General features: G+C 47.3%; 1 protein-coding gene across 5 annotated transcripts in view; it reads left to right on the forward strand.

The window, feature by feature from the left end:
• ZNF384 (zinc finger protein 384) overlaps positions 1–24,394 on the forward strand; it is a 28,016-nt gene extending 3,622 nt beyond the window's left edge. For 2 of the 5 annotated variants that reach the window (XM_083718916.1, XM_083718920.1), the window contains exons 2-10: positions 640–710; positions 800–1,040; positions 2,451–2,781; positions 6,456–6,578; positions 14,852–15,076; positions 15,650–15,832; positions 16,648–16,726; positions 19,982–20,140; positions 20,344–24,394. In XM_083718916.1, the coding sequence (XP_083575042.1) occupies positions 640–710; positions 800–1,040; positions 2,451–2,781; positions 6,456–6,578; positions 14,852–15,076; positions 15,650–15,832; positions 16,648–16,726; positions 19,982–20,140; positions 20,344–20,718 (1,787 nt within the window). In that variant the 3' untranslated portion in view covers positions 20,719–24,394. The remainder of the gene's footprint in view (positions 1–639; positions 711–799; positions 1,041–2,450; positions 2,782–6,455; positions 6,579–14,851; positions 15,077–15,649; positions 15,833–16,647; positions 16,727–19,981; positions 20,141–20,343) is intronic. The other 3 variants (XM_083718918.1, XM_083718917.1, XM_083718919.1) reach the window with 3 other exon arrangements.
• Positions 24,395–25,203: the final 809 nt, after the last annotated feature.

Here is a 25,203-nt window from a genome sequence, read left to right on the forward strand (position 1 = left end):
ACATCAGAGCATATTAGCAGCCCCCAATTTGCTTAGCCAGGTCATGAAGTGTCAGGAGTAGAGTTGGGGCTGTCTTGAAATAAGAAAAAACAAAAAAAATTCCTTCCAGTAGCACCTTAAAGACCAACTAAGTCAGTTCTTGGTATGAGCTTTCGTGTGCATGCACACTTCTTCAGATACCCAAAACAAAAAAAAATCCTTCCAGTAGCACCTTAAAGACCAACTAAGTCAGTTCTTGGTATGAGCTTTCGTGTGCATGCACACTTCTTCAGATACTAGCACCTTAAAGACCAACTAAGTCAGTTCTTGGTATGAGCTTTCGTGTGCATGCACACTTCTTCAGATACCAGCACTTTAAAGACCAACTAAGTCAGTTCTTGGTATGAGCTTTCGTGTGCATGCACACTTCTTCAGATACGGTATCTGAAGAAGTGTGCATGCACACGAAAGCTCATACCAAGAACTGACTTAGTTGGTCTTTAAAGTGCTACTGGAAGGAATTTTTTTTGTTTTGACTATGGCAGACCAACACGGCTACCTATCTGTAACTTGAAATAAGAAAGTCACTGTGTCTCAGTAGTAACATAGAAAAGGTTCCCTGGTTTAACATCAACCCTTCTCTTTTTTTATCTCCCCCAGCTAGAATGGAAGAATCTCACTTCAACTCCTCCCCATATTTTTGGCCAGCAGTGCCCACAGTCTCAGGACAGGTAAGGAGTAACCAAGTAGCAACACGCTTCATGCAGTGTTTACCCCGTAGCTATTCTAAACTCTTCCCCTTTCCTCCTTCCCGCTGTAGATTGACAACAGTATGTTCATTAACAAGATGAAGGAGCAGCTCTTGCCCTCAGAGAAGGGCTGCGGTCTGGCTCCTGCCCACTATCCCACCCTACTGACTGTACCCACCTCCGTGGCCCTTCCCACCAACATTTCTATGGATTCTGACACCAAGCCAGAACAGCTAACTCCACACAGTCAGGCTTCTGTGTCGCAGAACATCACTGTGGTGCCTGTGCAGTCTGCTGGGCTCATGACAACAGGTGAGAGGACTGGGAGGGTGCAGTAGCAGTGGAGGGGTGTAGCTCAAAGAAACAGTGTTTGGGCCATTCTTGGTCAAAGAGCAAGGCTAATCCTTGTCTCGGGTGGTAAAAAAAGAAGAGCATGCTGTCCGAAGGCACAGTATGGCCTGAATGCTTCTGTCCCATCAAATACCTAACTATCTACTTGTTGCCTAGATGAATGTCTCGGTTTCAGTCCTGTACAGTCGTACCTCTGAAGTCGAATGGAATGTATTACAGAAGTCCTTTCAACTTCCTAAACTTTCAGAAACCAAGGCGCGGCTTCTGATTGGCTGCAAGAAGCTCCTGCAGCCAATTGGAAGCCGCAGAAGCCAAACTGGATGTTCAGGTTCCAAAGAACGTTCTCAAACCGGAACACTCACTTCCGGGTTTGTGGCGTTTGGGAGCCAAAACATTCGACTCACAAGGCATTCGGGATCCAAGGTACGACTGTATTGTTTGTGTCTTTATTACAGAAATACAAATTATCATACACAAAGAGGTCTACCAAAGCTGTATTCACCAGCTCCCATGCCTCTCGCCTACTTGACTGGGGATGGAGGGGGGAGTTTGCATCTCAGTTCTGAAGGTCAGCCCAGCTGTTCTCAGGCAGCAATGTCAAGTTCTCCTTCTACAGTTTTACTGCCCAGAAGCAGGAAAAGCCTGGAAAAGGAGGTCCTTGTTAGGCCATGGGTTGCCCAAGCTCTTTGGGTTCTTTTGGAATGCAGCTGTCAACAATCTACAGCCTTCCTCAGCTTTGGAGCTGGGCAGGGTTGGGAGGTCACCAGCAAATGATCTCCACCTACCATTGCAGCTTCACAATTGAGAGTAGGGCTGGGCAATCATCTAGTTTTCAATATCGTGATGTATCACCAGCTAAACATTGCAATATACTGATATATAAGTGTCTGAAATAAGAATGGAGCAATGTAGAGGCATTGGTTGGCTGCACTGTTTCCCCCACACTGATTTTTGCATCACACACACACACACACACACACACCATGATTCACAATATATTGCTAGGTCCAAAATAATGAAACCAGTATCATGATAGGGACTTGAAACCGGTTTTGGACGAGGCTTGGGGTAATATATCAATAGATCACTCAGCCCTAATCAAGATAAATGCTGGCCATTTGTCATACTTGCCAAAAAAAGAGCCCCACAGTCATTGTGGTGGTGAGATTTGTTGAAACCCAACGTTCAGTGCTCTTCCTCTCCCCACTCCCCTTTATCCTCGCAGCAACCCAAGTCCTAGTCTGACTCTTAATTACTGCAGCATATGGAATGCCTTATGTGGCAAAACCGTTAAATGTTCAAGTCTTCCTTTCCTTGGACATCTTGAAAGATGGAGTTGGAATCTGACCCTTCCCTTTTCCCCCATTGCAGGTCCTGGCCTGGTGATCACTTCTCCCTCTGGGTCTTTGGTGACCACAGCCTCTTCCGTGCAAACCTTTCCCATCTCTGCACCAATGATAGTCTCAGCGCTTCCCCCTGGCTCCCAGGCAACTCTCCAAGTCGTACCTGACCTTTCCAAGAAGGGAGCCACAGCTCTTTCAGAGGGTGGGCCAGCCGGTGGTGCTGGAGGTATAACCCCCAAAGCTCCTCGTGGTCGAAAAAAGAAGCGGCTACAGGAATCTGGCCTGCCAGAGATGAGTGACCCTTTTGTGTTATCAAATGAGGATGATGAAGACCAGCACAAAGATGGCAAGACATACAGGTGTGGTTATGGGACTCAAAGTTGCATATGGGCAGCTAGTTTGCTCTTTGAATTTTAGACTTCATTGGTTCAGGTTTAATCATGGTCTTGGCAGAAGGGAAATAAAAGAGTTGCGGTAGTGTTAGATGAGGGACACCAGAGAAATGCTTACCTGTCTGGTCTTGAGGAATACATGTTTGGCTCGTGAACCAAAAGTCATAGCATGGCTCAAGGGCCACCCTGGAATTAGCAATAAGATGAGCAACCAATCCTGGAATAATTGAATAAATTGTTAATCACAGAAATAAAAGATTAGTTACAGAAGCAGCATTCAGATAGGACCAGCAACTATTTGAGTCGATCTCTAGAGCAGTGTTTCCCAACCTTGTGCCTCCAGATGTTTTTGGCCTACAACTCCCATCATCCCTAGCTAGCAAGACCAGTGGTCAGGGATGATGGGAGTTGTAGGCCAAAAACATCTGGAGGCACAAGGTTGGGAAACACTGCTCTAGAGGATCAGCACATATAGAATGAGAAGAAGCTATGTGTTGGTGCCATGGTAATTGTGGAAAGGGGACAGCGATAGATGCAAGAAATACATTGCATCCCTTATAAGGCTTTTATAGGGGATGCCATGGGGTGGTGGTTGTTTTTGCATCTGTCACTAAAAGGTAGATATGCTTCAGGAGAAAAAGACAGAAGAATTGGAAAGGGAAAAGAACCTAAGGCACAGGTCTTGCCTATTCCAAGATGGTGGCAGATGCTAAGAATCAGGAGGTTATCCTCTGGTCTAAGGCTTCTTGGGCTTTCCTTTGCTGCAAGTTTGTGATAGGAGAACTGGGGTAAAACAAAGCTTTTGTAGATCACTTTAACATCCCCTTAACTGGAGAAAGAACATGAGGCCATGCATTCCATTAGAAACCAAAACACAACAAAAGTTATAAAACAGAGATGTAGGAGGAAAAACTGGAGGGGGAAGTGGAGAAAGAGAATTGGGGGCTGGGGAGGCAAAGCTACCAATTTCTGGACTGACCTCAATCGGATGAGCTAAAACAGGACTTTAAACCCCACTTTACTTCTCATACATTTCGTACTTCAATGAGGGGTTTGCCCAGATCAGTGGGGGCGGAGGGTACCTAGAGAGCTAGTAATATCTTAAGTTTTTCTGCCACAGATGCTGAGTGCAAAGGTTTGTGTAGTGCAAAATGAGTTTTGTCTATACATCATGAGTAGAGGTTCCTAGCTTTGATGGATCCTAATGCATGCTAACGTGTTGACTGGTGGTTGTTGTGTCTGAGATACGGAGTTTTCCTTTGCCAGAACTCCTAAGCAGGCTTGTTAGTGGTTACACCCTAGGTTGGTTGGTTGTGTTAGGGACCAGACCAGGAGGAAAGTATCTGCAGATTTTGGAGTTCTCGTACCTCTTTGCATAATTGGTAAAAGAGTCTCTTGGAAGTGAGTGTGCTAAAGAAGGATATCATGGGGCGGCTTCCTTATTGTCTTAGCCTAAGCTTAACATCTCAGCCTAAATGGAGATTTGAAGTCAAATATGACCACGGAAAAAGATTGGGAAGTTGATTTCCTTGATAGCAATGGCTGTGTCCTTCTAATGCTTGATTGGTCTGTTTGTTGCCAGTGAAGGTGCCCAGACAGAAACAAGTTGCCCTCAGTTCCCAGGATTATATTCCAATGTTAAAATTTAGCAAGTATTGGACTCTCGAGAGGCGAGTGCAAACTGCCTGGGGCTATAATTTTATGCTGAGAGCATCTTTAATTCCACCTGCTGCTAGTCTTGTGTCAATATGAGATACTGAATAGTCCTAGGGTGGATTCTGAATATTTGATACTTGTAGTTTCAGTATATTGGCATAGCTGAACTATTGCTCTGACTGTTCTGTATTTCTGAGGAATTTGTCTCTCGAATAGCAATTCCAGTTGTCGCTTGTGCCAAGCTCTTGTAACATGTGGTGTGGCTGAACAGGTTGTGCTTGTGTGGGGGTGTTTGCTGTCTGTACTACAGGGTTCTCTTCCATTTAAGTAAGACGGTCTTGCATACTATATTTATTTTTACTAAGTAGCATGAAATAGTTTGCTGGAATCCAGGATCATTACGGTGCATTGGTACAGGCCAGCTCATTTGGTACAGGCCAGCTCATTGAACTTGTGCTGAGGAGTGTTCTTAGTTCTGTTTTACCGTGTCCTGTTAGTTTTGCAACTGAATTCAAAGCAGGATTTGTGCTGCTGGCACTCTATCCTTTTACTTCCATTGTTGACTTCTGTAGCTGGTGAGGGCTGCTGTCCTAGTTTACTTATTAGCGTCTCTCAAGTGTTTCCAAATGATAATGGCTTGGCTTGTCCTCTGTGTCCATAATCCAGCAAAACTATATGACTACGTTGGGGCAAGGCGGCAACTTGTAGTTTCTTAATGTGCTTATAGTAGTTTATTAGGACTGTTGAAGAAGCAAATTGCTTTTCAGAATAAAATGGATTGTTTCTTCCGTATTTGTCATTCCTACCAAAGAAACTTCTTACTCCTTGCTCCAGTGCAGTACGAAATATGGAGCTTCTGACATGGATCAGGTGTGATTGCACAGCACATTCTCATTGACAACGTTCCGGCTACTCAAGGAGCAAAGGCATTAGAATGTTTTCAGCCCAACTTTGGCTAAAAAGGGGGAATGTTGCCAATTCTGCTGGGTTAAAAACTTGAAAGCCCTTGAGGGACAGGCTGAAGAATGGTGAAAGGGGTCAAGGGAGAGGAAGCCCAGAAGCAAAGTGGCTGGTGGAAGAGTGCAGAGTTGGTGATGGATTGAGAAATCAGAGGCTGAGGGAAGAGCAGGTAAGGGAGGAATGGCCTAGTGAGTAAAGAAGTCTTGGAGTTGCGGGAAGAAAGGGCTACTGAAAAAGAGAGATATCTCAGCATCAAGGGGGAGTATGTGGCATAGGGAAGGAAGGCGGGAGTGGTTAGAGCAGCGTTTCCCAAACTTGGGTCTCCAGCTGTTTTTGGACTACAATTCCCACCATCCTTTAGTACAGGTCTTGCTAGCTAGGGATGATGGGAGTTGTAGTCCAAAAACAGCTGGAGACCCAAGTTTGGGGAAAACCTGTGTTAGAGCAAACGGAACAAAGAAGCAAGTGGGCTAGAAAGTTGCAACTCAAGGAAGCAATTATTATTGGTTGGGTATAATAAAATGGGGCAGCAGGGAAGAACCAAGGACAAAGTAAGATGTAGGGGATAAGGAAGCAGATGCGCAATTGAGCTTTCAGAGCCTGGGGCAATGGGATTGCTAGACCCTGATAGGCCTGCCTGCACCTTTTAAGAATCGCTTAGGAGGTGAGTTCTGTCATTTGTGACTTACTATCACTGCAGCATTTCACATGATCCTACTAAGGGGACAAGGACAGACTAGAAGTAGTGGTGGCAGATTGGAGCTGCTGTCCTGTAGAAGTGAAGCTTAAAAGGGTTGGCATTGCTGTAACAGGATAACTGCTGCCTACGCAGGTTGGTTGGATCGTTTCTCTTAATCTGTACCAATTGGACCCAATCTCTGGCAGCAAGTACTTCAGCCCAATTTATAAGCTCATATTCTGTGGTGGGTGTGAGATCTCCACCACAAAGTGTAACTGATTTTTCTCCCAACTATATCCCCCTCCACTAAACTTTGATTATGAAAATCTTCCTCTCTGTTGACCAGGATCCCTGGGGAGCCTAGAACTTCATGGTTTGCAGGATGTGCTGGCTGCGTTAATACTTGGTATAGTTGTCAGAGCTTGGACTTCCCAGCTTCTGGTTTCGTTCATGGAAAAGATCACTTCAAGTTAGTACTGATATTCAAAACTGTGGTTGTTTCTGAGTGTTTATTCAAGCAAAAATAGGCGCTGATACTTTGGGATTGTCAGATCTTGAGAAGGTGCTGCAGAATACAATTATAGTAGCAATAGCCTTTGGGTGGTGGTGGTGGGGAACTTTCAGTTACCTACAGCAGCTTAGGCAGCAAAATGCGATGCCCAGTGTTCTTTGTGTGCCTAAAGGGCAACAGCGTGAAGCTATTTAATTCACTAAACAGTAGAACTTTTAACAAGATCTCATGTTCAGAAGTGTTTCCACCCAGGCTGATAGTGCATTCATAGAATTCATAGAAGGGTCCCTTGAAAATATTCCGGTAGACCTAGCCTCTTACTGGCCACTTCCTCTTTGATCCCGTTCAAGGGGGCTTTGGATGTTGGGACATCTTGCCCACTTGCCCATGACACAGAGCCTTGGCTTTAGTCTCTGGTGTATCAGTGACCAGTTCTGAGACCTCGTCATTGCTGGGCAGGCGTGTACAGTTGAGGTTGCAATGGCCTAGGCAAAGTCCCAACTGGACCTGATAACTTTTGTGGTCCTTTGAGGTCTGAGGATGGGGAGAAGACAAAAGGCTTGGGATTAAGTCACTTTGTAGCTGAAGAATACTTTGCAGCCAGGGAACCCTTTCATTTACAGATCGAGCAGCTCATCACATGGTAAAACAGCAAGAGTTCTAGTTGTAGAAGCTCCAGATACCCTCTGTGCCATGTAACTACCACCCATCGCATCCTCTAGGCTAGGTTTGGTTTTTCTCATTTATACAGTCCTTAAAATGAGGCAGGGCGGAATAGTTTTGTTGCCAGACATACACAGCTATTTTCCCAGAGCCCTCTCGTCACTGCCTCCTCCTCCTAATAATAATAATAATAATAATAATTTATTTGTACCCCGCCCATCTGGCTAGGTTTCCCCAGCCACTCTGGGCGGCTTGCATAGAAACAAAAAATACAGTAAAATATCACAGATAAAAAACTTCCCTGAACAAGGCTGCCTTAAGATGTCTTCTGAATGTCAGGTAGTTATTTATCGCTTTGACATCTGATGGGAGGGCGTTCCACAGGGCGGGCCCCACTACCGAAAAGGCCCTCTGCCTGGTTCCCTGTAGCTTTGCTTCTCGCAATGAGGGAACCGCCAGAAGGCCCTCGGCGCTGGACCTCAGCGTCCGGGCAGAACGATGGGGGTGGAGACGCTCCTTCAGGTATACTGGGCCGAGGCCGTTTAGGGCTTTAAAGGTCAGCACCAGCACTTTGAATTGTGCTCAGAAACGTACTGGGAGCCAATGTAGGTCTTTCAAGACCGGTGTTATGTGGTCTCGGCGGCCGCCCCCAGTCACCAGTCTAGCTGCCGCATTCTGGATTAGTTGTAGTTTCCGAGTCACCTTCAAAGGTAGCCCCACGTAGAGCGCATTGCAGTAGTCCAAGTGGGAGATAACCAGAGCATGCACCACTCTGGCGAGACAGTCCGCAGGCAGGTAGGGTCTCAGCCTGCGTACCAGATGGAGTTGGTGGAGTTGGGACATGGTTACGTTATATTCAACCATTCCCAACTTTGGGCCAAAGCTGTGGGTATCAAGTGTAGGCAGATGCTCCCCTCTGTTGGAAATGAGTCCAGTTTGTGAGTGTGTCAAAGTCCGTCCCGTTGAAACACTTTTACGAAAGATGGTTCTGAGCATCCACAGTTAAAATGGGAGCAGACTGCTGCTGCAGCTAAGGCTTATAATGAATGTTAAGTCGTGAATCAGGTTGTTGTAGCAGCATACAGAGGAAGGAAGGGGTTGAGCAGGCAGAGGCTCAAAATGGTGCCAAGAAATCATTCTCTATCCAATAATCATTTCTGTAAAACACTGCAAAGCTAGGCAAGAACTATATTTGATAAAGATTGATTTCTTGGCACCGCTGTGAGGCTGTGTCTTTTGCAGTTTTGGTACAGCCTTTTTTATTATCCTTTTTCGCCGTAGAGCATCATGGGGCCATATGGTTATTGCATTGCTGTTGGGTCTTTCCCAGTTCTTGTGCATCTCCAGCTTGAGGGCTGGCTTCACATAGTGAAGTGTGGATGCCTGTCTGAGAGGAGAAGGTGCATGCATGATGGTGGTGCTGAAGTGAACAAAAGAGCTCTTTTGGATCAGACCAAAGTCCTGTCTAGTCCAGCGTCTTGTGGGAAGTCTAGCAGTGAGGCATCGGTGCTATATCCCTCTCATGCTGCCTGCGTATACATTTTGTATAGATTCGCACAAACGCATTACTAGGGCTGCCATTACCGAGATTTAAAAGGCGGAATTGACTTCAGGGTTGGGGGGGGGTTCTCCGAAAGGTTCTCCTGGATCTTAGGCAAGTCAATCGAAAAATCACAACCCTAGCCTTACAATATTGGCAATTTTATTTTTGATTCCTTTCCTAATGATCCCTGACATGGAATGTCATTTTCAGCACTGTTGTACCCTCAGTTGTCTTTTTCATTGATTCATCCAACCCAATCCTAAATCGCTTTCCTAGTCAATCACCCCACCTGCTAACATTGACTGAACATTTCTCATTTCTCTCAACCTCTTTATTTTTATTACCCTGCACAATTTCTCAGCAAATTTGACTACATCACTAGCTTCAGATGAACGAGCTTAAAACCACAGGCCCCAATGCAGGTCCTTTGGGGACCCCACTGATTAAATTTCTCTGTTCTGAGAACAGTCTACTTATTCCACTCTCTGCTTCCTCTTCTTTATCCTATGGCTGCTAAGTTTCCTCTAGAGCCTTTGGTGAGGAATTTCTAACAGGGCATAATCCAGTGTGAGTTACTCTGTTGATTTGACATTGACTCCCTGCTCCTCTTCACATGGCTGTGTCCCCAAGCTGTTTGAGAGTTCACCAGCTGGAAGGAGGGAATAGTGTTAAGAGCACCTAATACTCCTTTCATTGGAGCCTCAGGGCCTGCTTCCAGTCATCAGTGCATGCTTGTGTGTGATATCTGTGGGTTCCAATGCTACTAACTGCAGGAGATTTAGGCTTCCGTTACCATTTTGATAGGGACGCGGGTGGCACTGTGGGTTAAACCACAGAGCCTAGGACTTGCCGCTCAGAAGGTCGGCGGTTCGTATCCCCGCAACGGGGTGAGCTCCCGTTGCTCAGTCTCTGCTCCTGCCAACCTAGCAGTTCAAAAGCACGTCAAAGTGCAAGTAGATAAATAGGTACCGCTCCGGCGGAAAGGTAAACAGCGTTTCCGTGCGCTGCTCTGGTTCGCCAGAAGCGGCTCAGTCATGCTGGCTACATGACCCGGAAGCTGTACGCCGGCTCCCTCGGCCTATAGAGCGAAGTGAGAGCCGCAACCCCAGAGTCGGCCATGACTGAACCTAACGGTCAGGGGTCCCTTGACCTTTTTACCATTTTCATACTTCTTTTATAGTGCACTCACCCAACTCTTCTCAGCGTTTGTTGAAGGGGTGTTGTGTGTTTGGGCTGTCTGAGCCCTTCCCCACTCCACCCATTATGGTTTCCCAAGTTAAGGCACTTCTCCTTGAACCCTCTTGCAGCTTGATTCCTGGTGCTAGTGGGCATGTGCCTCGCAGCGTTCAAAATTTGCCAGGCACATTTTGCACCTAGCTATCAGCCACTTACGACCAAGTGAGGATGCCAGGAGGGCGTCTGACGTCTCCACCATCTGGAGCTGCATGCCTGGGCATCCTTGGATCTTGCCTGTTTTTGCACAGTGGCAACACATCCTTTGGAATTCTATTAGCGGTGTTTTATCAGCACAATTGAAACAAATTTCAGGAACCAAAACGTCGTGTTGAAAAATGCGACTTTTGTGCCGTCTGGCCTCCAAATGGCAACTAGATATTCCGTTTTGGCGACAGTTTGGTTTAAGGAGCCATTGGGCGCTGAGTTTCTAATACTGGTGCCTGGATATTTGACACCACTGGTTTGAAGGTGGTACTGCCGGACAACCAAATGGTTTTAGCTTTGTTTGCCAGATCAGCTTGTATAGGCATGCATGTGAATGAGAGAATATATTCAGAGTACAACCCCCAGCTTCTGCATTTACAGGGGGGGGGGGACAAACAAGAAACCTGCAGCACTTGGGAATTGATGGTGTGGTGTAATGTTTGATTTTGGCAACTATTTGCATTCTGTGGTTGGCTTGGAAAGATGGGTTCAGTCAAGAGCAAAGAAGAGCTCAGTGCTTAAAAAGAGTTGCCGATTCCCAAGTATGCGCTGAGCGTTTGGTTTGATGTAGGGCTGGTTTGGCACGAGTTTTGAGTCAGTAAATCCCCAGGTTGGATTTCAGTAAGCTCCATTTTCTAGCCTCTTCTCTGAAATACGGAGGACATGGAACCATTGTAGGGATGATCTATGCGGCTGCTTTGCGCATTAGATTTTGAAAAGGATGCCACCTTTTCACAGTGCAGCACTAATGTTCCTTCTCCAGCTTGTATGGGTTAATAACTACTATGACAGCTGTGGGTGTATATGCTTTCTCTCAGGCCCAGCATACAGATCCATAAATCCTGAAACAGGTCCTAGCTGAGTACTGCTTATTCTGGCATTGACTCGCCGAGGTCTCAAGCTGTGTCTTCCTCAGCCTTGCTGCGGAGTTGGACTTGGGGACCCTTTGCATGTAAGGCATGTATTCCCTCGCTGAGCTAGGGAGGGACTATCCCAGAAGGAGGTGTTCCTGTGAGCTTTTCAGCCCAAGTGAAGTGTATCCAGGCTTACATTTTTTGATATTGTTCATATGCTTCTGGAGGGGAGAACCAGTTAAGTGTAGGTACGTTTTTCTGAAAGTCAGAGAGCTGGAGAAACGTCTTCGTGGTCCCTGGGTGAGCTGCAAAGGAGTGCGTGTTGGTTTTGACTTCATGCTCAGGGCTTGCCTTACTCCTTACTCTCAAAAGCACTTCCCTGTGGCTTACCCAGGTCATTCCTGCACATTGAATTGTTTGCAGGCGGCTTTGCAGAAGATTTGGGTGAGTTTGCAAGCAGAGGTCCCTGCGCTGAGAAATAGGGAAGCACAGCATGTAGAAATATCTACGTTGGGGTCATTGTTCCCTGTTTAACATCTGAAGTGCCCCACTTTGTTCTTAAAAACAAAATGTGTACGTGTAATAGCGCATTCTTTTTCATCTGCGGGATTAGAAATGCCCTGCTTTCCTATGGTGATTTCCTATCACCGTTTTATACGTGGAAAACTTTGCCATGATATTCCCTCTATTGATCTTCATTCTTCTAGCTGTGTGTGGTTGGGATCTCGCACAGCGATCCTGCCTGCTTTAAGAGGCTGAGATGGTTACGGCAACCTTTTAGAAAGCTGTTTTGAGAACCTCACAGAGCTTTCTGAATACTGAGGAAGGAAAATTGGGGAGCTTTTAAGACCAGCTTTTTATGTAATGGCTAACAAAAATTGGGAAGGAAGGTTGAGACTGAAAACCCTCTTCTTTCTCTCAAAGCAGCTACTTCTGTCCTTCCCTTGTTCTCCTCAGAAGAATGCTCATGCAAACTTTCCTAGAGGCCAGCTCCATTTCAGCTGGGTTGCTGCAGACTGTTATGCTGGGGGAAATGAGTTAACAGCTTAGCTATGACAAGAATTTTCTATCTATAGGAAATCCAGTTGTGAGATCTTTACACTCAAACCTGCAGAGAGTGGCATTTCATGTGAGGCTCCCATTTCTAAAAGGTTTTGCATAATCAAAACCATCTGTTGAATTTTAGTAGACACCAGACATTTTTGGTTTTTTTTTAAAAAAAAGAAGTTAATCCTAGAAATTCAAACCAAAGCCTTGTGTTATGGGCGGCTATTTTGGGAGGGGGTGTTGGAGCTATAGCCAGTCTGGGAAAACCCTGCCTTAATTGCATGGAAAGGGGAGCGTGCCAGTTCACACATAAACTATTTAAAAATCTATCCGAAAAGGCAAGCAATAGATACTGTTGGCAGAGTGAAATACAGAAAGCGTTGCTTCATTAATGCCATGTGCTCATGGCCATGCAGTACCATTCTGCTTTCACAAACGGTCTGAAAAAGTACCAAGTAAAGACCTGTAATCTATTATTGTCATTTATTATTATTTATGAAATTTGTATACCGCCCTATACCCGACAGGTCTCAGGGCAGTTCACAGGATAAAATCACAATATAAAATCGCAAAATACATAATAAAAACAAAAGCAACCCTACCCCCCACCCCCCAACACATTTTAAAAGAGCATTGGATGGTAATCAGCCCAAGGCCTGGTTAAAAAGGAACGTTTTTGCCTGGTGCCTAAAGGGTTAGGGCCAGCGAACTTCCCTGGGGAGAGCATTTCGCAAACAGGGAGCCACTGTAGAGAAGGCCCGTTCTCCTGTTGCCACCCTCTGGACCTCTCGTGGAGGAGGCATGCATAGAAGGACCTCAGAAGATGATCTCAGGGTCCAGCAGGTTCATATGGAAACCTGTATATGAACTCTGAATTCTGTGTTGTTATAAAATTGTCTCTGCCATATGAGAAGACAGTTAGGGATTTAAAATGGGAGTGGTTGTTTTGGTTTGTTACTGTGTCCTTTTATCATGTATTTCATAAAATAAACAAAATTTTAATACATAAAAACATATTTGTTGAAATAAAATGTTTAATTAAATTAATAAAACGTAGAATGAGACAATGAAAGGGCGGCCTGTATATCATGGAGCAACAGTTCCCACCAGTCAAAGCAGAATGAGAAGGAACGTCTGAGTTATGGTCACATGACTTTGCTGAACATGTGATCTTCCTTGTGAATAAGGTGCTCCTACCTATAAAGCATATCTGAGCCCTTGCATGGTGAAGGTGGGGCTATGAATCAGGAAATCCTTCGTTTAAATCTTGTCTCTGCCTTCCCTCAACTCATTAGGTAGCCATAGTCCAGGCATAGGCAGATGTTTTGGCCTACAACTCCCATCATCCCTAGCTAACAGGACCAGTGGTCAGAGATGATGGGAATTGTAGTCCCAAACATCTGGAGGGCCGAAGTCTGCCTATGCCTGCCATAGTCACTCCCATTGGCAACATGGGGCTGATACTGACCAACTTTACCCTGCCGTATCTTACAAATAACCTGCAATGTGTGAAGTTCTTTTAGAATATGTGCGTTATCTAAATGTTAGGTTGTTATTGATGATGATGGCATTTAAAAAAAGATATGTTCTGTTGTTAATGAAATGTAAGTAAGCAACATTTACCATCCAGTAGTAGGGGATATCCCAGGTACTAAGACGATTTGCAGAGGTTTCCCAATCAATCAGCTGTAGAAAAGGAGCAATTTGTGTGCCATCCTTTTCATAAGTGAACTGCAGCCCCTCTAGTCCTGCGATTGTGGCTATTTCCTCCTGAAAAGAGGGGGTGTCTTATAATTTTTTATGCTCACCTGGGCTTGGGAATAGGTTAGAGATTAGCTCTTTGGTTTGGGAAAGGCAAGTGTCTGTTCTAACACTATTATGTCGTGGATTCAGATTGCATTGTTGAGTAAAATCAGCACTCAGTTCTACAGAGCAGAAAGCAATGGCTTGTATCATGGCATCTCAGTTTGCATCCATTGTGGGTATCTGTGTCGTGGTCTCTTTAGCTCCACATCCTAGGGCACTGGGGAGGGGAGTGGGGAGCCGTGAGCCCAGGGCCAAATGCAGCCTTCATGTCCTCTGCCCACCGCTTGGACCTCTGCCCAGGCCATGCCCAGTCTCTGACACTTCTCAGTGACCTTGCTCTGAGCTAATGTCAAAGCATTTGACTTTTCTGAGTAGTTTGCACAGAGTTTAATGTGCAGAGTTGAGGTAGATTCACCCCAGTCGTTGCATGTGCGAAACGAGGTCCACTCGTGCAATAGGACTTCCTGCCTCTCATCCCCGTGTGCCCCCTAAATCTGCTCTGGAAGGCTGGGGATGGGGGCTCCCAGAACAAGTTTGTGGGGGGCACACTTGGGGAGGAGAGAGTGGGAAAGTCTCGTTGTGTGAGCGGACCTTTCTCATGTAGTGCTATGTTGAATTCCACCCATTGGATGCTCCCTTAGTTTTGCCTGGGGGCCCCACCCAGAACGTCCCCCATGATGGAATATTCCCACCCCTTCCCTAGTTGAAGTGTAGCTTATTCTAGATCCGCTTCACCAAAACTGAATTAGGAAAAAACAGAATTTGGGGGTGGAGGAGGTAGCCCTTGGAGGTAGCAGCAACCTTCTAGCAAGCAGTGGATAGGTATCCTCACGCACGGGTGTGTGATCCTGTCTCTTTTGCCCTCGTCCTGGTCTCAGGTGCCGGATGTGTTCCCTGACCTTCTACTCCAAGTCGGAGATGCAGATCCACTCCAAAACCCACACCGAGGCAAAGCCGCACAAGTGCCCTCACTGCTCCAAGAGCTTCGCCAACAGCTCCTACCTGGCCCAGCACATTCGCATCCACTCGGGCGCCAAACCCTACACCTGCAGCTACTGCCAGAAGGCCTTCCGCCAGCTCTCCCACCTACAGCAGCACACACGGTAAGGGCCCCGAGGGCGGGGGAGCCTTCCGCGCTGCATGTGCTGGCGGCATCTTCGCATGAGGCAGGTGCCCATTTGGAGGAGACTTCTCAGGGCAGCGTTGACATTGACTGCCAGTGGTTCCTCCGTTAGTGCATTGAGCAAAAGGTACTCCCCCGTGTGTGCTCTCTAGCCCTCTTCTAAAGAGCCGCCTGGGGTGAGTTGAGGGGGGCTGTTTAGCCGTCAAAGACAGGCATTCCTCTGTGATCCGGGGGAGACTGAAAGCTGTAGGTCAGGACTGGCAGCCTCCCCAAACGGCACTTCCTGAGCAGCTGCCCCTACCCCCCAAGCCCACCCCAGCTCCGGGACTTCCCCAGCGCCCATTTCTGCCAGCCCGGTTCTCCTCTCTCTGACCTCCTGGTGCAGCTAGCGCTCTCGGCCTTTCGTTCTTTCTTTGCTGGGGGCAAGAGCGCTCCTTGGTTTCCCCTCCCCTGTCGCCAGGCAGCATGGTGCCGTCCCTCATGTTGTCCTTGCTAGCCAGCTGGCGGTCATATCCCAACTGCTGCCCCTGCTCCTCCTCCTCCTCTTCGGCAGGATCCACTCCAAGCTCCACACGGCGATTGTCAAGCCGCACAAGTGCCCTCACTGCTCCAAGAGCTTCGCCAACACGTCCTACCTGGCCCAGCACCTCCGCATCCACTCGGGGGTCAAACCCTACACGTGCCGTTACTGCCAGAAGGCGTTCCGCCAGCTCTCCCATCTACAGCAGCACACACGGTAAGGGCCAAGGAGGCTGGGGGCCCAGCCTGGCCCCCCGTGCCGTCAGCATGCACCTTTTTGGAGCACGCACGCCAAGCATGCAGAGTGGGGGGGGCACGGGGGGGGGAGGCCGACCGGCCCCGTCAATCGCAAGGGAGCGGCCCACCAGAGAGGATGGAGAAAAGACAACTGACCATTCCAGGGCAGGGATGGGCAGGGGCCTGCCCTGGGGAAGTCTCCCTTCCCCTCCCCCCACTTTTCCCCCAGGGGGTCACAGAGAGAGAGAGTGGGGGGCAGACACGGGTCATTAGGGGTCCCAGCCTATGGGAAGGGGGAGGGAGGACAGGAATGGGGGCAAGGGTGTGGGGAAACGTCCACTGGATAGAAAGGGGAGCCACTTCCTTTAGCAATTTTGGGCTGGCATTGGGGTTGGTTCTTTTGGAAGGCCGATGAATGGATCTGTGGGCCTGTCCTTGGGCGCTGTGGAGGGCAGAAGGAAGTTGCCCTCAGGCCTCCGCCTGAGCAGAGACCTTGCTCTCCAGTCCCTTGCCTTGGCACGGCAGCGGGTGACTGTGATACCGGTGAGCTTGCCTTTTGCCCAGGAGCTGCTTGTCCCTCTTCTTTTGTTCTTGCACGATCTTGCATGCTTCCCCCTGCCCTTAGCTAGCTCAAGTTGAAGGAGGAAGGGCTCACACAAGAGAAGTGAACGAATAAGCCTGGTGGAGGGGAGTTCACCTCTTGCTTAGCTCAACTGTAGGGCTTGCTGGGAGCAGGGTTGTGTTTCAGTGTTTCTCTGCTCATCTTCCCTTTGCGTTTTTTCCTTTCCGCGGCAGGATTCATACTGGAGACCGGCCCTACAAATGTGCTCACCCTGGGTGCGAAAAGGCTTTCACGCAGCTCTCCAACCTGCAGGTAAGGTGGTGAAATTGCTTCTTTCTCCCTTTTGAAGTATGGCACTATATGGTCCTTCGTCTCTCCAAACCTGAGCAGAAAGGAGTTGTGACTGGAGAGTGTTAGAAAAGAAGGCATCTCTATATCTGTTCATTCCTTGAGTGCAGGATCTGTGGGTGTGACTAGGGTTGTGTTGAGAGCCTAGAATGAGCAGAAAGTTGTTTACTGGGTGAGGCGTTCATCAGAATTTAAAAGAATTGTGAACATATTGAAATCCCTGGAGTTATTTTTGGAGGGTGGGCTGGGGATAACACAGCTCCCATTGATCTCAGTGGGCCCTAAGCTCAAACCAGTTTAGTTTGCTTTTATGGATAGCTCAGTTGCTTAGAGTGTGGTGCTGATAATGCCAAAGTTGCTGGTTCAGTCCCCACATGGGATAGATGCACGGCAGGGGATTGGACTAGAGGTTCCTTGGGGTCCCTTCTGACCACTACAATTCTATGATTCTCTGATCCCAATATTAGTAGTTTTAGTACCAATATTGCATAAAATTAATGAAGTGTTCACTAGACATTGTGCAATAAATGGAACAGACCAGTCTTATCCTACTACAGGCTTGCAATTCTGAATCAAAATAAGCAGCCTGAAGAAATGTGTGTGTGTGTGTGTGTGTGTGTGTGTGTGTGAGAGAGAGAGAGAGAGAGAGAGAGAGAGAGAGAGAGAGAGAGAGATGGAAGTCTGAGTATCTGTTAAAGGACAAGGCAAGGATGTTCACATGTGGCTTTTTTCAATTACTGTGGTGCAGTCTGATTTGGTTGCTTAAGTAATTGTGGAAAGATCAGTGGTTGTTGCCTGTCACAGTAGGTAGATAGCTAGATCTATAAAAATTAAGATGTTCCTATCAGTATGAATGGTGACAAATCTGAATGCTGAATTCAGAACAGCTGCCATTGCTTCCTGTGAACCGTGTGTGTGTGTGTGGAAGGAATATGCTTGTTAACTTGACTACATATGAATTTTAATGGCTTGGGGGGACGGGGGAAGCATGCATTGCAGAATACAAATTCTAAAAATTAAAGGCTTTGCTTGAGGATTTTGGAAAGGATAGCTTAGGGTGGGTTTGCGTCTTTTTTATGCTGAACAAACCTGAAATGTGGTATGAGTTTGGAGCAGAGAAACAAAGAAGGATGGGATAAGGGAGAAGGAACATTGGGAGGGATGGAGAAAGAGATGGGTAGCTGGAGAACCTCGTGAAGTGTCCAGGTTTGAACTCTGGACATAGCAATTTAAGCAAAGTTTAATTAACCTGTCTTCATAGGCGAAGGGCCTGGAGCCCAGGAAACAAAACTGGATGCTAAATCCCAACACACTGGCCGCTTTCTTGGTTACTGCATATTTAACCTGATAAGTTAAATATTTCTCAAAGTCGTTTTCAGAATATTTTAAACGAGGGCTGGTGGTTCAGTTAGCAGCCTCTTAATGAAATACCATATATAACTAATCCCAGCTTTGCCAATGCTAGCATCAAGAAGAAAAGGAGACGGCTCTCCTCTCTTGGCCGTCTGGTGCGTTTAGGTCCACTTTACCCCCTTGCAATGCCCCACACCTTTTGTGGAACAGATTCTACACCGCTTGCCCATGATGGCAGCAGGGAGAAGAGGAGGAAGAACAAGTCAATTCGCACAACTTTAAATATTGCTCAGAGTCTGCTAAGCGACAGCTGATCTCTCCTAAGTGGAAGTGTGGGGCAAAGTAAGGAGATGAGGATCAGCAAGACTATGAAGCCACTATTGCTTACCTTGGCCTCTGAGAAATGGAATAGAGACGGTAGGGAAAGGGCGAATGGGTCTTTTAACATGGCACCACAATAAGAAGCTAGGCTTTATCAATACAGCTTCTGCCGTGTGTGCATATGTGGATAGAGAGAGCCAGTGTGGCGTAGTGGTGAGAGTTGCAGACTAGGACCATGAAGACCTGGGTTCAAGTCCCTGCTCAGCCTGCCAAAGAGATCACTTATGATCTTTGTCCAGTCACTTATTCTCACTTCTGTCTCACAGCCCTGAGCTTCAAGGGCTTGATAAATGAAAGTAATGGTGGGTGGGTTGGGGGTACCATGTTTGCAGCCTTGACCTCGGAGGAGGGTGGAATATAAATTAAGCAAATAGCATGCTTATGTCTTAAGTATAAATGAAACCTGCATTGGTTTCATATCACTTTGGGTTTCTTAAGTGCAAAGGCAATTAACCGAGAGGCCAGTTCACATATGTATGCCTGTCCAAAGAAAGCATCAATCTCTGGCTGTAGAGTATGTTGCAGGTTCAGTATGTCAGGTCAAGAGCAAGCTTGAAGTCTCAGATGCATAGAGATTTGAAGGACCTCTATGGAATCAAGACTTGGAGCACTTGTTCTTGAGCTTGGAATTCTGGGGTGACTACCAGCTAACTTGGCCTTTCTCAACCTTGGGCCCTCAGATGTTGTTGGACTACAATACCCATCATTCCTTGCTGCTAGGACCAGGGGTTAGGGATGATGGGAGTTGTAGTCCTACATCCTATATGAAGAATCATGTTCCTCCCTACAGAGAAGGAACTTATCACAGTAAGCACCAACGTTTGCATCTGGGGACATGGGCGTAGCCGGGGGGGGCAGAGGGGCAGCTGCCCCCCTCCAGTCAAATGAAATAATGACAACACTTAGCTAACTGACCATTCATGTTGGTTCTGCCCCTCCGAAGTCCTCCCCCCCCAAAGAAATCTTGGCTACGCTGATGTCTGGGGACCCTTAAATAATCCAATAGCAGAATGGGCAGGGGGTCCATGTTCTGCAATTACCCCTGTGGCATCATAGAATCATAGAGTTGGAAGAGACCACAAGGGCCATCGAGTCCAACCCCCTGCCAAGCAGGAAACACCATCAGAGCACTCCTGACATATGGTTGTCAAGCCTCTGCTTAAAGACCTCCAAAGAAGGAGACTCCACCACACTCCTTGGCAGCAAATTCCACTGTCAAACAGCTCTTACTGTCAGGAAGTTCTTCCTAATGTTTAGGTTCATCTCTGAACCTGCTCAAGAAGATTCCCCTGACCCTCCAGACCAGATTTTGGGGTTGCACAGGGAGAGAGGGGCTGATCAAAAATGGCCTCCTCTTCTCGTTCCACTTACAGATTCCTTCCAGACTGTTATTATTGGGCTCCACCCTTGTTTCTGACTCATCAGTAGTGGGGCTGAAGTCTAACTTTAATCCACTCCCCTTCTCTCTCCTCTCACGCTCTGCAGTCCCACAGACGGCAGCACAACAAAGACAAACCATTCAAGTGCCACAACTGCCACCGTGCGTACACGGACGGCACCTCTCTCGAGGTCCACCTGGCCACCCACACGGTCAAGCATGCCAAGATCTACAACTGCTCCATGTGCAATCGGGCTTACACCTCAGTAAGTACCATCCTGTGTTGGCTTGGGGGGCGTGTGTGTGTGTGTGTGTGTGTGTGTGTGTGTGTGTGGAAAACAGGTGGCAACTAATAGGTCTTGGCAGTTCTTCGGAAAGAGATTCCCCATGGCTTCTCTGTTAGTATGATGGAGATAGTTGTCTGTCTGTCTGTGTCTGGTTTTTATTTTCCATCTCCCTTCTATTACAGGAGACATACCTGATGAAGCATATGCGGAAACACAATATCCCTGATGCCCAGCAACAGGTGGCTGTGGTCCAAGCCCAGGTGCAGGCCCAGGTCCAGGCCCAAGTTCAAGCCCAGGTCCAGGCCCAAGTTCAAGCCCAGGTCCAGGCCCAAGCTCAGGCTCAAGCTCAAGCTCAAGCTCAGGCATCGCAACAGCAGCAGCACTTCCAGTCACAAGGTGGTGGGGCAGCCGGGGGCCCGTCTGGAGACAACCCTCCCAACCCGCCGCCCCAGTGTTCCTTTGACCTTTCCCCTTACAAGACCTCGGAACATCACAAAGACATTTGTCTCACGGTTAGCACCAGCGCCATCCAGGTGGAACATCTTACCAGCTCCTAGAGACCTTGCTAGAGGGGAACGGGGAAAAAACTCCTTGCTCGTAATCTGTGCCTGAGGGCATTTCTGGTGTGGCGGCCTCCCCTCGTGCAGCAGCCTCTCGCCTCTTCTTCTACAGCTTCCCTTTGGGTGGGCGGGGTGAACGGGAAACGGGGGCTGTGTCCCCGTAGCGGCTGCCCCTTGGCTCAACCATTCGTGCTTCGAGGCGCAACCACGGCACGTCCTAGACGGGAGGGGAAAGAGCCCGCTACTTGTGAGAGGGGGTCCTCGGCTTCAGGAAGCATCTTTGGTTTGTCCAGGGAAGGCCCCCGTTTCTGTCACTTTACGAGACGAAAGGAGAACGCCCTTTGGTTGCCTAAGTGAGGTGAAGCTGTTTGAAGGAAGGGGCTGCAGCAGCAGTTGGCCGATGGTGGATGAACGAGGGCAAGGGAGCCTCTGGAAGCTTTCCCTTGGGTGGGGAGCGGAGAGCGCTTGCTCTTTTCGTCTCCCCTCCTTACAAAGGGGAGGAAGAATGGCTGCTCCAGTTCTAGGTACCAAATGTGCCCACCTTGCAGACGTGTAGGCAAAAAGGGGGTGTTGCAGAGGGTTTGACCTCCAGCGGCCGAATCACACGCCGTAGGTGGCTGGCGTTGAGGTTGCAAGCCTTGCTTTCCAACCAGATGCAGAAGTAATGGGGGGGGGGGAGTCTCAGCCCCCGTTGCAACAATAATCCTGCTGCAGATAATAAGATGAAAGTCTGAACCAAAACGAAATAAGCAGCTGGTGGTGACAGTGCCAAAATGAAGCCCGGTCCCTTCCCTCCGAGAGGAGGGGAGGTTGGGGGCTGGCGAGGCCATCCTTCTGACTTCTCCCCCCCGCCCCAGTATCACGGGCCGCACCCCCAAAAGGGAGACCTTTCTGAGGGGCCAAGGGGAAAAGGAACTGCTGAGCTGCTCCTTGCTGCAACAGCATCCAATTGCTTCCTTTGCTCTCTCGATCGCCAAGAAAAAACCGGAAGGAGGTGGCTGCAGTGGCGGCAGCAGCACAGACAGCAAAGCAGCGACTTGCAGAGGGTGGACAGTGGAGAAGAGGGGAGACGATGGAAACAGCCGCTCACACAGAGAGAGAGACCAATGAAAAAAGGGGGGAACCCCAAGCATAGACTCAAACTCCCATTGAATTTAAATATATCTATATATATATAAATATATATATACAGATAGATAGATATATCTATTCACACCCCAGCCCCATTTGGCCTGCTCTGTCCTTGCTGTAACTGTTTCTATCTGTGTTTATAAAACGCATTATCCTTGCGCACTTTTTATTTTTCAATCCTTGATTTATGCCCTTCCTTGCTCTCACCATCTTCCAAGTTACTTCCCCCGTTTTCTCTTCTTCTGCTCTCGCCATCTTCCAAGTTATTCCCCCCGTTTTCTCTTCTTCTGCCCCTGCCCCAATCTCTCTCTCTCTCTAATCTCGTGGTTTCCTATGCCATCATTTCAATTTTCCTAGTTATCACTTGAATCACAGAAGAAGGGAAGGAAGTGGGGGGGGGGGCAGGAGCTGATTGGAATTTGAGCAACAACAAGGAAAAGATCGCCTACGGGCATGTGAATACCGCAAGGGGGAGATTGGGGAGGGGGGGTTGTAAGGACTGTGTTTTTTTATATATAAAAATAATAATACTGGTGCATAAAATAGGAATTGGTTCAGATGCTTTTCTATGTGAATGAAGGTACTGGGAATCGTTGGCAGTAGCTGCATGCCCAAGGCCAAGAGTATAGGGATTGCATGTTCTCCTCTCATCCATGAGAGATCCGGCCAAGCAGGAACATTGCAAGCCACCTTCTATGCAAACTGCTCTTGCTTCCCTGAGTGCAGAAAGCAGCTTCTGCTCGAACACAAATCCATAAGTGACCTGATAATTCTTGGGATGGACCAGGACTGAAAAATAACCTTCCCCTCCCCACCCACCTCCAACGGGCCCCACAAAGCCCCACTGAAACTAAAAGGTGCATTGACATTTCAAAACTGAGGTTGGGCTCCAGGGACCGTGATGAATTTGAAAGTGTGTGTGTGTGTTGTTTCTCTCATCAGACGTGGTTGTGAATATCCTAACAAAAGTGTCAAGCGCGTACGCTCTGTGTGTGTGGGTGTGTTTGTGAGTGTGGGTGGGTGGGTGTGTGCGTGTGCACGCGCGCGCACATGTCTGGCTGAATCCTACACTTCCTTCTCATTGGAGTGTGAATTACCTGGGCCTGATAATATATGTCTTGGTTGATCATGGTTGCTAACATTGTTGGAGCTGCAGGAATGGTGTATCCTCTTTTATTTCTGTGTACCAGCTTCCACATTGCCAGCCATAACCCTGAGTTAGTAACTAAAGTTGTTGTATGTGAATACCCACGCAGTGTTTCAGCATAAGAGTAATTCCAATTCCTCCCAGAAGCATTGGGGCAGATCAACACTTTCGTGAACCACAAATGAGGCATTGTTGGCATTTCCACAACACAGCAGAGTATGGCTATGTACAGACCATAACTGAAGCATATGAGAACACTGTCCGAGCCAGTGGCACCTATATTCGTGTCTCTCTGCTCCTCAATTATGCTCAAAAGGTTTGTAATTGGCAAAACTTGTTTGACCACAGAGGGGCAGCGTATAAATGTGTGTACCATGGGCAAGAGTGGTACACTCTTGTATGCTGATTTCAGGTCTTCGAGAAAAATATCTGTGCACTGCTTTCAGCACTTAAGGAGTCAGATAATGTGCCTTGAAGATGGAGACGAATTCATCTTGTACATGAGAACGCAAACTCTTTCATGCTCCGACTTCTGGGGCTTGTTTAAACTGACTTTTCGACTCATTCACCAGGTTGAAGCAGCTATCTCAGTCTCCTCCGTGAGGAAGTGACTATGGGGTGTATGTTGAGAATCCTGTTTTCCAAGTGTAGAAACAGCAGTGTCCTTAATCTGATGTGGACCATTGAGATAAAGAATTAGACAGGGCTGAGAGTTGCTCATGGTTCCAGATATTGAAGCCTTTGGGGGCGGGGCGAGTTGCAAGAATTTAACCTACCTGTTGGTCCTGGAAATTTAACAGGACGTGAGTTTGGGTAAAAGCACCACAGTCCATTTGGCAGTCATAAAGCACCTTGCGTATGTGGGCATCTTCCCAGACTGGCACCCCTTCTCTGCACTCCCCTACCTTGGCTGTAGTCAGCATCCCCACCTCCTGAGCTGCACCAGAGAGGGGAGAGATCTGGGGGAAAAGGGTAGTGGGAGCCAAGAACACAGCGTTGCTTATGGTGAATAGAAAAGCCCTTCTCCGCAGACACAGTGTCAAAAGTAGCCAATGAAAACACATCGAGTCTAGAAATGCCAAATGTTCCCAAACGCTGGGCAGTGTTCATGCTTTTTCCGTCTTCAGTCAAGAAAGAGTACCAGTGGAATTCGGGTCACTGAATATTAAGGCAACCATTTCCTGTTTTTGCTCGTACCTCGTTAAATCGCAGCATCAGTTCAGTGTAATTTTTCACTTCTCTCAAAAGACCTTTCAAGTTGCATTTCCCAGAGGGAGAGGGGTATTTTAAATTTCAAACTTTTAATATTGCATTAGATCTTTTTTGTATTTAATTTCATTACTTTTTTTTTAAAGAATAAACTCCGAAAGCCCTCTTAACCTTCATGAGACCTAATTTGTGTGTGGTTGAATTTTTAGCGATTGACCTGGCTGGAAGGGGTGCTGTAATCAAACCATCCTCTAAACTGAACGTGTTTTTTTAAAAAAAAGCTTCAGAAATTGTGTTGTTCGTGCCCCTCTTTGTTCCTAAACATTAGAATGTTCACACATATTCCCAGACATTTTGTTTGTCTTCATACTGCTTTCATTATTATTTTTCATACTGCTTTTAAGTGCCCATAAATGCCAAAGAAGCTAGATGAGATGGCTGTATCATTTGTTGTCACTGTCAGCATGTGTATATATGTGTTTATTTGCATCCCACTCATTTTCAACATAAATTTATGTTCCCCTGGGAGCTTTAAACAAAAGGCAGGAAGGAAACCGGTAAGTACAATAAAACTAGCATACTGTTATAATAATTCAGCCAAATGGACAGTGAAACAAAAACTGCCTAAATTAAAAATGGTAGCATTAGAAGTTGTTAAAAGTCTGTGAAAATAGAAATGTGCTTGCTTGTGCCTAAATCAGGATTTGCCAGCCTAGCTCCCATGAAGGCGTCCAGCAGTGCCCCAGACTGATCTTTCTTTCTTTTTTTAAGTAATTCTCTTGGCCTCCTAGCAAGAAAATTGTGGGGCAAAATGTGCAGGTATCTTCTAAGCCAGGGTTTCCCAGACTTGAGTCTCCAGCTGTTTTTTTTGGACTACAGCTCCCATCATCCCTAGCTAGCAGGACCAGTGGTCAGGGATTATGGGAATTGTAGTCCAAAAACAGCTGGAGACCCAAGTTTGGGAAACCCTGTTATAAGCAATTTCTCTGAAATGA

The sequence above is a fragment of the Podarcis gaigeae genome (genome assembly GCF_964106915.1).
Source record: "Podarcis gaigeae genome assembly, chromosome: 17".
NCBI lineage: Eukaryota > Metazoa > Chordata > Lepidosauria > Squamata > Lacertidae > Podarcis > Podarcis gaigeae.